At 37.4% G+C, this 15,808-nt stretch overlaps 1 protein-coding gene across 1 annotated transcript in view; it reads left to right on the forward strand.

Moving 5' to 3' along the window:
- CNGB3 (cyclic nucleotide gated channel beta 3) overlaps positions 1 to 15,808 on the forward strand; it is a 142,063-nt gene that overhangs the window by 87,415 nt on the left and 38,840 nt on the right. The window contains exons 11-13 of the mRNA XM_008054898.2: positions 6,971 to 7,112; positions 12,504 to 12,663; positions 15,264 to 15,361. Of these exons, the coding sequence (XP_008053089.1) occupies positions 6,971 to 7,112; positions 12,504 to 12,663; positions 15,264 to 15,361 (400 nt within the window). The remainder of the gene's footprint in view (positions 1 to 6,970; positions 7,113 to 12,503; positions 12,664 to 15,263; positions 15,362 to 15,808) is intronic.

Raw genomic sequence — 15,808 nt, forward strand, 5'->3', positions numbered from 1 at the left:
AGAGAAGAGAAGCAAGCAAAGCATCGTGGGAATCATTGACTTTAGTTGAGGTAAGGAATCAGTTGAGGTATCAGAATTGCCATACCATGGTGCTGGGGAAATTTAGGTAATCCACCTCTTTAATTTTATAGATGATGCGCCCTAGATTGACGAAAACATTGAAGGTCCTCTAGATACTTGAGGTCAGACACTGGCAGAGACAGAAAGAGAGAAAAAAAATCTTTATATTGTAGTACCTGGAAGGACACCCTTGGAATGGGACAAAACACCCCAGAGCAAAGCATTCAATGAACCAGACGGGAGATGAAGGCAGCTAGCAGCAGGGAAGAGTTAACGAGATTAAACAGGTGTGCTCACAGACATGGTCTTTGTACATTCTTATTTCAGTAAGTCTAGGTATGCATTCATTCATTTATTTGCATCATTCAACAAATATTAGTAAGTTCTTATTGTGTGCTACTAGTTCCATAAATACCTACCTTTGTAGTGTTTACATTCTAATAAGACCATTCTTTCCAGTCCTTCCAGTAACAAGTTTACAGAAACCAAGGACAAAGATGGATTGAGGTAGTTAGGGAAATCCCCACATAAAGGTAAGTAGAAAAGGAGTACTTTTAAAAGTCGCATGTTCCCTTACACATTCACTACAAGGGCTAAAATTAAAAGACTGGCAATGCCAGGTGTTGGGATAGCATGGGGTTACTGGAACTCTCATACATTATTAAAAGGACCATAAAATGATGCAACCATTTTGGAAAAAGATCTGACAGTTTCCTTTACAATCAAACATACACCTGCCTTACAATTCAAAAATTCCAAACCTAGATATTTACTTGAGCGAAATGAAAACATGTGTCCATAGACTAAAACCTATATAAGAATATTCATAGAAGCTCTATTCATCATAACCAGAAACTTAAGACAGCCTAGGTGTTCATACATAGGTGAATAAATAACAAACTGTGGTATAGACTTATAATACATAGTACTCAGCAAAAAAAAGGAATGCATTACTGATACAACAACATGAATAACTCAAAAACATTACACTGAGTAAAAAGCATCTTGCACAGAAGCATACATACTACAAAACACTGATGAAAGAAATTAAAGCAAACACAAATATATAAAAAGGCATCTGTGTTCATAGATTTGAAGAATTAATATTGTTAAAATGTCCCAACTACCCAAAATGGTCTTCAGATTTAATGCAATCCCTATCAAAATCCCAATGGCATTTATTACAGAAATAGAAAAAATATTTTAAAAATCATATGGAACTACAAAGACCCCAACTAGCTTGAAGCAATTTTGAGCCAAAAGAACAAAGCTAAAGGCATCACATTTCCTGATTTCCAAATGTATCTTAGAGCTACTGTAATCAAAAAAGTATTATACTAGCAAAAAAACAGTCATATAGTCCAATGAAACAAAACAGAGAGCCAGAAATAGACCAATGTATAGGTGGTCAACTGATTATCAACAAGGGTGTCAAGAATACACAATGGAAAAAAATATTCTCTTCAATAAATGGTGTTGGGAAAATTGAACATTCGCATGCAGAACAACAAAACTGAACTCTTACACCATATACAAATATCAACTCAAAATGGTTTAAAGACTTAAAAATAGGACTTGAAATTGTGAAACCACTAGGAAAATAAACATAGTGGAAAACTTCATGACATTGGTCTGGGCAATGAGTTTTTAGATATGACCCCAAGAGCACAGGCAATGAAAGCAAAAACAGGCAACAGGATTACATCAAAATTTAAAATGTATGCATAACAAAGAAAACAATCAACAAAATTAAAAGGCAACCTACAGAATGGGAGAAAATATTTGCAAACTATCTGATAAAGGGTCAATATCCAAAATAGATAAGGAACTTCCATAATTCAATAGCAAAAAAAACAACTCCGATTTTAAAACAAGCAAAAGATCTGAAAATATATTTCTCAAAAGGAGATATACAAATGACTAATCATCAAAAAATGCAAATCAAAACCCCAATGAGATATCACCTCACACCTATTAGGATGGCAAAAGATACCAAATAGGATATGGAGAAAAGGGAACCCTTGTATATAGTTGGTAGGAATGGAAATTGGTACAGCCACTATGGAAGACATTATAAATTTAAAAATTAAAATTAGAACTACCATGTGATCCAGAAATCCCATTTCTGTGAATATATCCAAAGGAATTGAAATCAGGATCCCAACAAAATATCTGTACACCCATATTTATTGCAGCATTATTCCCAATAGCCAAAACATGGAACCAACCTAAATTTCCCTTAACAGATGAATGGATTTTAAAAATGTGGTATATATACTTATATATACAATAGAATATTACTTGGCCTTCAAAAAAGAAAATCCTGTCACTTGCAACAACATAGATAGAGCTGGATTAGATGATGCCTAGCTAATAAAAATGACACAGAAAGAGAAATATTGCATGATCTCACATATATGTGGACTCTAAAATAGTCAAATTCACAGGATCGGAAAGTAGCATGATGGTTACCAGAAGCTGGAGGAGGGGCATAATGGGGATATATTGGTCAAAGGGTACAAAGATTCAGTTATACAAGGTGAATAAGTCCTGGAAATCTACTGTATAGCATAATGCCTATATTTAATATTGTATTTTTTAAAAATTCATCAAATGATGCTACTTATGATTAGTCTCTTCGTTGTATGTTCAAAATAAAACATAACTCTTTTGAACTCCACTTAACATACATACTCTGAGGTACTGTTTTTAGGAGGCAATGTCTGACTGCCAAAAATACTATAAAATGCATATAAATATAAGATGGATTTATGAATACATAGAGAATATGAGACAAAGCAGAAAGAGTAAAATATTAATGGTAGAATCTAAGTGATGGGTATGTGAATGTTCAGTCTAAAATTTTTTTTTCTGTTTGTTTGAAGTGTTTCATAATAAAATATTGAGGGAAATTTCATATCATGCTTGTTTCACAGAGGAAGACTTTCTATTTTCTTTTTTTTTTTTTTGAGTTGGAGTCTTACTCTGTCGCCCAGACTGGATGCAGTGGCCACTCCCGGCCACCGCAGCCTCTACCTGCTGGGCTCCGGCGATCCTTCCGCCTCAGCCTTCCAAGTAGCCGGAATTACAGGCATGCGCTACCCCACCCGGCTGATTTTTTTATTTTATTGTAGAGATGAGGTCTCGCTGCCCAGGCGGGTCTCGAACCCGCGGGCTCAGGCAATTCACTCACTTCAGCCTCCCAAAGGCGTAGGATTACAGGCTGAGCCGAGCCCGGCTTCTATTTTCATACTAAATGTTTTTTATGAATTTATGTCAAATTCTGCCTATTGCTTTAACTTGGAGCATACCGAAGTGTATATATATGTGTGTGTGTGTTTATGTATCTGTGTGTGTGTATCTATATAGTATTATATAGTGCATGCATTATATTGTTATATAGTTTATAGTTATATAGTCCATGTATTAAATCAGCCAGATAGAATCTCTTTGAAAAGATCTATTTGCCTGGGGTGTAGATATTAGAGATGGACACACTTGACTAATTAAGCTAATCCAAGAAAATCAATAAGATGCCATCTAATTAAATTACAAATCTTACCTATGGTTGTGCATGTCTAAGTGTAAGATGTGACTGAAAAAAGAATCCTAAAATAAATCTCAGAGCATCAAGGTAGAAAACTTCCAATTAACATAGCAGACTTTTTTTTTTTAAGTGAAAAAGCAGGATTTATTGAGAGGACAGAAAAGTTCTCACAGTAGGAGGGGACCTGAGGGGGGTTGCCCACAGCAGACTATTTAACATACAAAAATAATAATAATTCAGGCTAATCCTTGAGATTTGGAAAATCAATACCAAAGTTTTCACATTTGATTGCATTTTTTTTTTTTATTAGAACATATAGTCTATTTAAAAGTAAATTAGAGAGAGAGAAAGAGAAGATTCAACTCCCCAAGGTAGGGGAGGGGGCCAAAGCTAGGAAGCATGGCAACAGCCATAGCTCAAAGAGCACATGGCCACACCAGAGTCTAACAAGGCAATGATCGGTAATTCATGTGTTTTCCTGTTAACATTACCACAAACTTTGGAGTGACTTTGAAGGGGACAGTAATCCCAACACTTATCATGGAATCGACCATGTGGGGAGAGAATCTAGTCCCTCTCCACTCTTGGGTAGTGTCGGGTTTAATAACTTTCCTTAATTTAAAGAGACCCACAGGTCCAAGACCGGTGACCAAAATAAATCAGATAATGGGAAATTATAAATTGGAATTTGAAAAGTGAAAATGCAATCCATAAAATTAATTCTGTACTCCTTCAAGGTGGTTCTCTTTGACATCAAGTTCACTATAATATTAGTAAGTCCAAGGAAACCTGCTAGAAAAAAAAAATTACACAGTGGTAATATTTTTATTCTCTTGGCACAGTATTTCTAAACCCTATCTTAATTATATTTTCTCTTCCTATAACCACCAGGTTAAAAAAAAAAAAAAAAGAATCCTATGTCCTTCAAAAAGTATTGAATTCCAAAATGAGTGATTTCTTTCTAGATCTGTTTTTATTTGAATATTGACTTCAACTGCAGTTTGTTTCTTTCTTTACAGACCTTAACTTCTTTCTATTTGAAGATCTGAAATCTCAAATCATTTTTTATAAGAAAAGACCACCCTTGTTCAAAGACTAATGCACAATTGCCCCAAGTGCTAATGTTATATCTGGCACAATGGATAAGAAATCAAAACCCAACTAGGGCAGGATTCTGTAAAAAGTGCTGTTTTTCTGTGTCTACCCCAGATAATGAAATACCTAGTTAGAATCTACTAAACCTAAATACCTCTTTATAACAAAACCTGGAGGTATTCTTTATATACAGGACATTTTTTTTTAAAGATTCAGTGGGAATGTCTGATCCAGACCATGTTATCAAAGGAACATGGAATATACCAAATAGTACACCTAATCATATACAAAAATTATGAAATATATGCAGATGTTCCTCAATTTTTTATGGGGTTACATTTCTGTGTATTTCTGGGGAAAGTATTATAAGCCAAAAATGCATTTAATACACCTAACCTACCAAACATCATACTTCGTCTAAACTACCTTAAACATGCACAGAATACTTATTAACCTACAGTTTGGCAAAATCATCTAACACAAAGACTATTATTTAATGAAATATTGAATAGTGCAAGTAATTTATTGGCTATTATACTAAAAAATGAAAAAGAGCATTGTTGCATGGGTATTCAAAGTTCTGATTCTACTGAATAAATGTTGCTTTTGCCCCATCATTAAAGTGAACCATAGTAAGTTGAGAACTGTCTGTACATATACAGTGGGGTTGTAACACTAACTTCCTCTCCTACTTCATTATAGACTCCATGGAACTTTAGCCCAATGTGGCTAAGCGAATGGTACACATTCGGTCATAATGCTCACCATATTCTTTTCACATCCTCTTCCTATTTGGGCTGTATAATGATCTAGGCCTCTTCATCTGCAATTGCTAAAATTAAGTACAGAATCTTCAAGTATATTTCTGAGCATACTTGGTTTTCTTCAATACCACATCTCTAGATAAGTTACCCATTACACACAACAGTAATTTCCCCATTAAGATGGACCTCAGTTCACTGTCTCTATAGTGGTTTACATATTCAACAATATAATAAAATGTGGGTGTAAAAATAGAGGAAGTATTTATCTGTTCTATTTTCCATTAGTAAAAACAATTGGCTCTAAACTATAGAAGAGTCTTCCATCTGCATAAATATGCTTGACCTCTATAAAATTCCCATAAATCACTAGTGTAGTAGTTTAAAAATGTCCTCAAATTTTTTGTTGTTCCTCTCACTGGGAAGTAGATTCAGATTCATCTTCTCTTGAACCTAGGCTAGAGTTAGTGGCTTGCTTGATAAATATAATATGGCAAATATAGCTGTAAGATGATATAGGACTTCTGAGTTATAGGAAACCTTGCAGCTACTGCCTGGTCTGCTATTGTTCCAGGGAAATCAGCTCTCATGTAAAAAAAAAAAAAACCCGTCAATCTTACGACTGCTATGCTGTGAGGAAGCCCAAACTGGTTACAATGAGAGGTTAAATGAAAAGAGATACCCAGTCACCTAGCTATTCCAACAATCCTAACTCAGGCTCAGATATGTGAGGTAAGAAGCTACCCTGGCCGGGCTCGGTGGCTCAGTCTGTAATCCCGCACCTTTGGATGGTTGAGGTGAGTGGATTGCCTGATCCCGAAGGTTCCAGACCCGCCTGGGCAGGCGAGACCTCATCTCTACAATAAATCAAAAAAAATTAGCTGGGCGTGGTAGCATGCCCCTGTAGTTCCAGCTACCTGGAAGGCTGAGGAGGAAGGATTGCCGGAGACCAGCAGGTCGAGGCTGCAGTGGCCGGGAGCGGCCACTGCACTCCAGTCTGGGTGACAGAGTGAGACTCCAACTCAAAAAAAAAAAAAAAAGCTACCTTGGGCATTCCAAAAAGACATAATGTGGAGAAGAACAGAGAAACCCAGTCTACATTCAGATCAGAGTCCCAGACACTGGGCCTCAACCAAGTCTTCCTAAATACTTCCAGCCATTCAAATCACACCAGCTGAGTAGGACTTATCATCATGGAACATAAATGAGCCATCTCTGTGAAGCCTTGCACAAAATTCTAACCCACAAAACTATAAGTCTAGTAAAAATGCCAGTTCCTTCATATTACTAAATTTTGGAATAGCTAGTTTAATTGAGCTTAATTGTCATTTTATAGTGTTTATGAAGTTTACATTAGTACCCTTGGGGTTTGCCAGTGCTAGTCACAGGAAAAAAAATCTTGATTAACAGGAAATTTGTTATAATTTAGTATTACTCTAGCTCCTGAACATAGTGGTATTTCAATGATCTAGAAGACAGCAAAAATGTATATGTTCTCTTTTTCCAGGTACCTGAGATGTTACTATTGGGCTGTTCGAACTTTAATTACCATTGGGGGCCTTCCTGAACCACAAACTTTATTTGAAATTATTTTTCAACTCTTGAATTTTTTTTCTGGAGTTTTTGTGTTCTCCAGTTTAATTGGTCAGGTAAGTTAAATGTGAATCGCTAGATACATAGTGCTGTCATTTTTGAAAGGCTAACAAGTCTTCATAAGATTTTATGGAAGGAAAATTAAATCTGTCTGGCTTTTTTGTTTTAATTAACTTTCATCTATTTTAATGAGTTGAAGGAGGATATGATTGGGTCAACAGTGCTTTTTCCATTTTTTTTTTTTTTTTTTGAGTTGGAGTCTCACTCTGTTGCCCAGACTGGAGTGCAGTGGCCGCTCCCAGCCACCGCAGCCTCAACCTGCTGGGCTCCGGCAATCCTTCCACCTCAGCCTTCCAAGTAGCTGAAACTACAGGCTCGCACTACCATGCCCAGCTTATTTTTGATTTATTGTAGAGATGAGATCTCGCCAAGTTGCCCAGGTGGGTCTCGAACCTGCGGGCTCAGGCATTCCACTCACCTCAGCCTCCCAAAGGTGCGGGATTACAGGCTGAGCCACCGAGCCTGGCGCTTTTCCATTTTTAAACCATTAAATCTATCAAAAGACCTGTCAGCCTAGAGCATTAGTTTGGACTCTCAGAGAAAGTTGTTTCTAAGCTAATCTTTTGCTTGAAACTTCCTGAAATCCATTAAAAGCACTCTTATTTACTTAAACATCAAGTATTGTCATAAAATCACAGGGTTACAATCTACTTCACAAGTCACTTAGACCAGAGGTTATAAAATGCCATCTAAAATAATTCATAAGTTGTTTCACAAATGTTTATTATAGCATCTCCTTGTATTTATTCTCAAACAATCACAATCTAGTGAGAAATTAAAACAAATAGACAAATAATTATATTGAAGGTATTGAATGGCACTTAGTTAGACAGTATAGCATCTTAAAAGTTATACTTCCTTGTAAGGTATTTTACATTCTACATATTCAAGAGCATAATTTTAAAAAAAGAAAAGAAAAGAAAGAAGGAAAAAAAACCACGTTGAAACATTTGTCTTAGGTGAAGGATTAAGCTAAATCATGAAATGATTATTCCCACTCAAGAAATTACTGGTTTCCACTCTCCACACTCACCTTATATATATATAATATATAAATATATATATTTATTTATGAAGTATGAACAAATATATATGTGTAAAAATATATAAAGTATGAACAAACTGATCCCTTAACAAAAATTTTTTTTTTTTTTTTTTTTGAGTTGGAGTCTCACTCTGTCACCCAGACTGGAGTGCAGTGGCTGCTCCCAGCCACTGCAGCCTCGACCCACTGGGCTCCAGCGATCCTTCCGCCTCAGCCTTCCAAGTAGCCGGAATTACAGGCACGCGCTACCACGTCTGGCTGATATTTTGATTTATTGTAGAGATGAGGTCTCGCCAAGTTGCCCAGGCGGGTCTCAAACCCACGGGCTCAGGCAATCCACTCACCTCAGCCTCTCAAAGTGCGGGATTACAGGCTGAGCCACCAAGCCCAGCTGCCTTAACAAAATTTAATAATAAAAATTATTCTTCATGATTATTGAAACTGCTAACAAATAGTCAAAACTTAAATGCTACATCCATGAATGCCAAGGTGCTGCTACAGGTGATAAGCAACAGAGGAAAGTTTGAGAGCTCTCTCAGTTCAGAAAAGGGAAGCTTCACAGGAAGTTTCGCAGAGGAGGATGCATTTGAAGCATCTTTGAAAACCAGGTGGGAGCGCCTGTAGTTCCAGCTACTTGGAAGGCTGAGGCGGAAGGATTGCTGGAGCCCAGCAGGTCGAGGTTGCAGTAACCGGGAGCGGCCACTGCACTCCAGTCTGGGTGACAGTGAGACTCCAACTCAAAAAAAAAAAAGAAAAGAAAAGAAAAGAAAACCAGGTAGAAGTCAATAGTTGTAGATAGATTGTTCAGTCAATCCAAAACAGTGTGAAAAGATGGCAATGATAAAGCATAAGATATGTTTGAGGAAACAGAAAGAGTTCCAGAATGACCAGAGTGAAGGACACTTGTAAATAAGAGATATATATGGACAAGAATGTTAAATTAAAGATGTTGAGCCTTATCTTGATGTCAATGGAAAATCAGCCAGGGGAAGATTTTGAACAAAGAAAAGATTCAAGGTGAATTAATCAAATTATAATATAAATTAGAGGAGGGTGATACTGTTTTAGAATATAGGTTTAACTATTATTTAAGTATGGTAAGGCTAACAGATTAGGAGACAATTGCCATTGAAAAGATAGTTTGCTATTCACAGATCCCAAGCAGAGGAGGCACACCACACCACTAGGGGTGCAATGGGGACGCACCAGGGGTGGAAAAGAGGAGGCAGGGTAAGCAGGCTTAGGGTTGGCTAGTTTGAAAAATTTCAGCAGGCTCTGAGGTGCAGGGACTGCTTCTAATTGTCTGATGTCTTGTACTGGGGTGTAGGGTAGATAGTGGCCTGGATGTAAGTGCCCATGTGAGAGCCTGATACAGAAGATAGTTGGGAGTATGGGCTCTGGATTAGTTGGTTTGCATATGAAAGACACTCTCTCTGGAGAGTTGACCACTATCTCTAGTAATTAACTAACCCCAGGACAGACAAGCAAGGCCCCGGGGGAACAAGGTCCCATATACTAACATACCAAAACACAGAAAATAAAAATATGGTTAACACAGATACACAGGGATATGGCAACTCCAGCCTGAACATGGTAATGAATGGAACAGAGAAAGCCGTTGTAAAGGAAACTCCACGTCGAAAACATTTAGGTTTGAGGAGATGAATACCAGGAGTTAAAAACTATAAGTATAAAATATCATAATCTTAATGACTAGGAAAATTATATTAACAATTATTGAAACAGAACACTGATTGGAGAGAAATTCAATTCAAATCAATTGGAATGTAAATAGCAAAAAGCAAATTTTTTATAACTTCTCATAAAATAAGTGCAAGATAGTCACACCATAGTTAATGTTTCCTCTGTTTCACTGATGAGAAAATTCCAGTTTAAAGAGATTAAGAGGCATCCTTGATTTTTACATATTGTTCATATAGTCATATGATAGAATCATATATAATGTTGATAATAACAGTGAAATCTAACAAGTATTGAGCACTTACTATCCACAAAGCAATTTTCACAATACTAAAAACTGTCTAGCAACAGTTCAGTTCCCTTGCTACTCAAAGTGGAATTTTTGAACCAGCAGTAGTAAAATTAGTTGAGAAATTCAGAATTTAGGTCTAACCTCAGACCTCCTGGGCCAGAATCTGCATTTTATCAAGATCTACAAGTAATCCACAGTCACATACAAGTTTAAGTGCTACTTTAGATGCCACACCACACCTGCTTTTAAATTGAACCCAAGGGACCTACAGGATCAAGAAGAAATATCAAGTCACTGAAAATGTGATACCAGAACACAACATAAAGATTGAAGTTGGAGGTATAGATTTGTGCCTCAAACTCTCATAGTGAATAAGAGAAACTGAGAAGAGCAGGATGGAAACAAAAGTACAAGAGACTGGGACAAAATCTCCCTCATTCAAAATTCCCACACATAACCACACCAATGACTACACTCTCAAATTAATCATCATTTTTTTCATTTTTTCCAGAGACAAGGTCAAATTTTGTCTCCTAGGCTGGACTGCAGTGATGCAATCACAGCTCTCCGAAGCTTCAACCTCCCGGGGTTAAGCAATTCTCCCATCCCAGCTTCATGAATAGCTAGGACTACAGGCTACACCACCATACCTGGCTAACTTTTTAATTTTTTTATAGAGACTGGGTCTCACTATGTTGCCAGGCTGGTCATAAGCTCCTGGCCACAAGCATTCCTCCTTCCTTGGCCTCCCAAAATGCCAGGATTGCAGGTGTGAGCCACCATGCCCTGCCAATGAAATATACATCTTCCTCAACTCCTACACCTACAAAATTCAACATTATTGAAGGGTAGCACAGAAACTATTTAGATTACTAAAAAGTCTTGGGCCTTCAACACCAATCAATCATGCTTTTAATTGTCCTCAGTTCCCAACCTAACACTCTTTTAAATCTCCCAACCCCTAGGAACTGAAGTTGTTGAAGAATATTCAGACAGGCCACTGAGGAGTAAGTCAGAAACTCAAAAAGATGTATATGGTTGGACTATCAGCATAACTCTTCAGTAGATACTTTTGATAAGTAGAAGAATCTATGAACTCCAAACATAGAAACTGAGGGAAGCATCACAATAAAAGAACTATTTGAACTAGACCTTATAGAATGAGCAGTTTTTCCATAAGCAGAAAAAGTTCAGCAGCTACCAGAATGAATGAGCGAAGTCTTATGAGTGTTAAAGTGACGCCCTGGTTTTCCTCCCTATTATAAACCCACAGTCAAAGCAAATTTACAGCCACTTGCTTCCCTCTATGTGAGAGGAAGAGTCAAGTTATATGTCTTTTTTTTGTGCTGAGACCTTAAAGATCAGCTTTTAACCTAGAGTGGGTCTTTATGGCTCCGTTATAAACATCCAAGTACTAAAACCTGACAGTTTCTTAAGAATTGTCACAGCGGTAGATGATGCTTCAGTAATTTCAGCACATTTCAACTTCTGCTGAATACTATGCCTTAAGCATGATGAGATTTGATTTTATCTGTCTAAACAACACAAAGGGAAGTACAGAGGTTGCAATTTCATGATGAATTGAGTCTATATAGCCAGCCACACTGGATAATCTATGAAGGATGCTTTCAAAGTGAAACTCACCAAAATGGACTCGCCATTCTGCCAGATAATTGCTCGACTTTCATTGCACATTCCTTGCATAAGTACAGCTGCATAATTGTTTAAATGTCCATAACACTTTTGCAGTAATATACAAGCTTGCAAAGACTGTGTGCAATCATATGCAAAATGTGACTGAATTCTCACAAAAATCTTATGTAGTTCATCCAACAGGTCTTATTGGGTCAGAGAGAGAATACAATTTGCCCAATATTTTATGGAAATGGATGAAATTAGGACCCAATATCAGTATACTTAAAATAATCAGCTGCTGGGAAGTTGTCTGGGCAAGAAAAAATAAAATAAAGAAATGAAATCAAGTAATTAGGACATTAAAAGGGAGTTATGTGAGAACACTTAATTCAACTTTTTTTTTTTTTTTGAGTTGGAGTCTCACTCTGTCACCCAGACTGGAGTGCAGTGGCCGCTCCCGGACACCGCAGCCTCGACCTGCTGGGCTCCGGCGATCCTTCAGCCTTAGACTTCCAAGTAGCTGGAACTACAGGGGCGCGCTACCACGCCCGGATAATTTTTGATTTATTGTAGAGATGAGGTATCGCCAAATTGCCCAGGCGGGTCTCGAACCCGTGGGCTCAAGCAATCCACTCACCTCAGCCTCCCAAAGTAATTCAATTTTTATAAACTCTCCCAGTTCTTCTGCTGGAGTGACCATCTTTGTGGTTTTAGATGCGAGATGTGATTGGGGCGGCTACAGCCAATCAGAACTACTTCCGCGTCTGCATGGATCATACCATTGCCTACATGAACAATTACTCCATTCCTAAAAGTGTGCAAAAGCGGGTTCGGACTTGGTATGAATATACATGGGCCTCTCAAAGAATGCTAGGTAAGCATGGCAGACTACCTATGACTTAAATTCCTGCCAACCTTGTCATGTAGTGAAAGTTCTGTAAGATAACAGAGAATAATTGGGTTTGAACAAAAGATTGAAAAATATTTAAATGATCTTTAAAGCATTAATACCATTTGTTTTCCTTAAATATGGTGCCATATCTTATTCATGCAAAATTTGAAAGAGAAATGGATAAATGTTATTCAGTGTCTACTGGATGCTAGGTATTACACACACTGTCACACACACACACAAAGAATTGGGAAAATTAGGCATCACCTATCCCTTTTAAGAAAAGGAAACAGAGGCACCTAACAGAAATTTAGCCAAGGACACAGAGTCAGCAAATAGTCCGATTGGATCTCAGACCTGCATCTGTTCTATTCCAAACCCTTGCTCTTTCTGTGACATCACTCTCTTATCTAGAGCATGGTACAGTTCACCCTTAAACAATGTGAGGGTTAGGGGAACCACCCCTCCCTCAGTCAAAACTCCACATATAACTTTTGACTTCCACTAAACTTAACTATTAATAGCCTACTGTTGACCAGAAAGTTATCGATAACCATAAACAGTCGAATAACACATATTTTGTATGTTTTGTGTAATATACACTGTATTCTTACAATAAAGTACACTAGAGAAAAATATTATTAAGAAAATCATAAGGAAGAGAAAATATATTAACTGCACATTAAGTGGAAGTGGGTCATTGTAAAGTTCTTCATCCTCACCATCTTCAGTGTTGAGTAGGCTGAGGAGAAAGAGGAAAAGGAGGACGAGGAGTGGGTCTTGCTGTCTCAGGAATGGCAGAAAAGGAAGAAAATCTAAGTATAATTGTACGCGTGCAGTTCAAATCCTTGTTGTTTTTCCTGTGCTATTAAAGAACAGGAACCTCTCAGGCCACTCCCATCCTGCCACAGGGCACACACAGTTGCTACTACTTAAATATTTAATGGTGTCTGCTAGTACTGAAATTAAAAATAATTTTTATTAAAAGATATAAAATAAGTTCAAGATAATGCACTGCTCATTGACATAAATCAAATTCAACTTTTAGTTTGTTCCTTACCATATAAAAATAGAAATGAGTGCCACTAAGAAGCCAAAAACTCTACCGCCCCCTGAGTGCAAATTAAAGTGAGATTCTCAAATCACAAAACCTCCTAAGAGCAGACAGAAACTACCGGTTGTTGACAGGACCTGGTCTTCACCTTTCTGCCACTCTTAAGACACTCCAGCCTCCTGTTTAGAACCTCCTCCCAAAAGACCAAAACAACATGCCTCTCTCTTGAGTATCTATAGCTCCTTGAAGGCATGTTTAGCGGGCAGAAAGAACAACAAAGGGAGAGGTTTCAGGTTTCTCCCCCCTCGCTTCCCTTAGCAGCTGTAGATACTGATCCAGGGCTTAGGAGGTAATGAGACAAACCGCCCTCAGAAGCAAGGAACTATGTTTTTATATGAAGGATTTTCATATTTAAAATTTATATTGGAATCAAAATGGGGTAATAATATGGCAATTTTTATCTTTTCTAAATAATATAAGAAAACATCAAAAATAATCAACTCTCAGAAACCTGTGGCATACTAGACATGAAGAATAGGCAATTTTTTTTTATGGAACATTTTATCAGTCTAGAGACCCATCATTTAATTCACATGTAGAAAAATCTGTAATGTGGTCACATTCTTCATTGAGTTAATAAGCAAGTAAATAACAATAATTTGAATTTACTCACTTGGTACATTTCTTCTTTAGATTCCATCCCAGCTGAGCCAACTACTAATTATGCACCATCAAGCAAGTCACGGTATCCCCAAGCTTCAGTTCTTTTTGTTTTTCTTCTCTCTGATATGTAGGAATGAGAACACTTACCCTTAGGGTTGTCAGGAGGGGTAAATAAGATACTGAGTGTGACAGAGCTCTGTAAACTTTCAAATGCTACATGGTGCTCATTATTATTTGCCATCCCTAGGGTGTTAGGGCTGGAATCAATAGAATCAGAACCAGATCCTTCTACCATCCAAGCTTGTTCAAAGTTTCAGCAAGTAGAATGTTCTGGAATTATTCAATATGTCATCCAAAGTTAAAATACGTCTCTCGTGAGCATAATAGTGTTATTGTGATTGGGATGGAAGCCCAATAGAAGTAATGAAAATATAAAAGTTGATGTATCTGTTTATGTATAAAAAGTGTTTGTGGGTCAGGTGTGGTGGCTCACACCTGTAATCTCAGCAATTGGGGACACAGAGGCAGGAGGATTGCTTGAGCCCAGGAGTTTGAGACCAACCTGGGCAACATAGCAAGACCTCTTCTCTACAAAAAATCAAAAAATTAGCCAGGTGTGGTAGCACCCCCCTGTAGTCCCAGCTACTCAGGAGGCTGAGGCAGAAGAGGTAGAGGCTGTGGTGAGCGGTGATTGTGTCACTGCACTCCAGCCTGGACAACAGAAGGAGATCCCAACTAAAAAAAAAAAAAAAAAAAGTGTTTGCATTTTGTTTCCTTTCTTTTTAAAATTTTTTCTACTTATACTCTGGTGGCTTATTTCATTAATTATTCTGTTTTTGGTGTGGATGTGTTTATCTTCGCGAAGATGAGTCCAATTTGCTTCAGACCCTGCCGACGACAGTGCAGTTAGCCCTTGCCATTGATGTGAACTTCAGCATCATCAGCAAAGTCGACTTGTTCAAGGCAAGTGTTTTTGCATTTAATAAAAAGACACTGTATCAATTTCTCTGTGAGATCCAAGCTCTTGCTTTATACAACATTTGTGACGTTTTCGCCTTATGTTTTTAACAAAGTCAAAATAACCTGAAAAATTTATGTGGAATTAAAGAGTCAAATAAATGACAGATCTCTCTTCAGCAGATGACTTACTCTTTAGAAGCCTCTTTTCTAATTGGTGTCAAAGAAGAAGGGTTCTTCAGACTCTTCTTGCATTGATTTAAATATAATTAAACTCTGCAGCTCTATCTCTTTGCTAGTACATGCATCACCTCCCATTTATGAGTGCCTTGGCAATGCATGACAAATCAGGCCCAGATTAGCTCTGGAATGGCCTGACCATCAGAGAATCATGTCTAATCATGTCTTCTATTACAAATGCTTTCCGTTTAATTTTTTTTTTTTTTTTTTGAG

The sequence above is a fragment of the Carlito syrichta genome, unplaced genomic scaffold, assembly GCF_000164805.1.
Source record: "Carlito syrichta isolate Samal-C Ts95f unplaced genomic scaffold, Tarsius_syrichta-2.0.1 Scaffold301606, whole genome shotgun sequence".
NCBI lineage: Eukaryota > Metazoa > Chordata > Mammalia > Primates > Tarsiidae > Carlito > Carlito syrichta.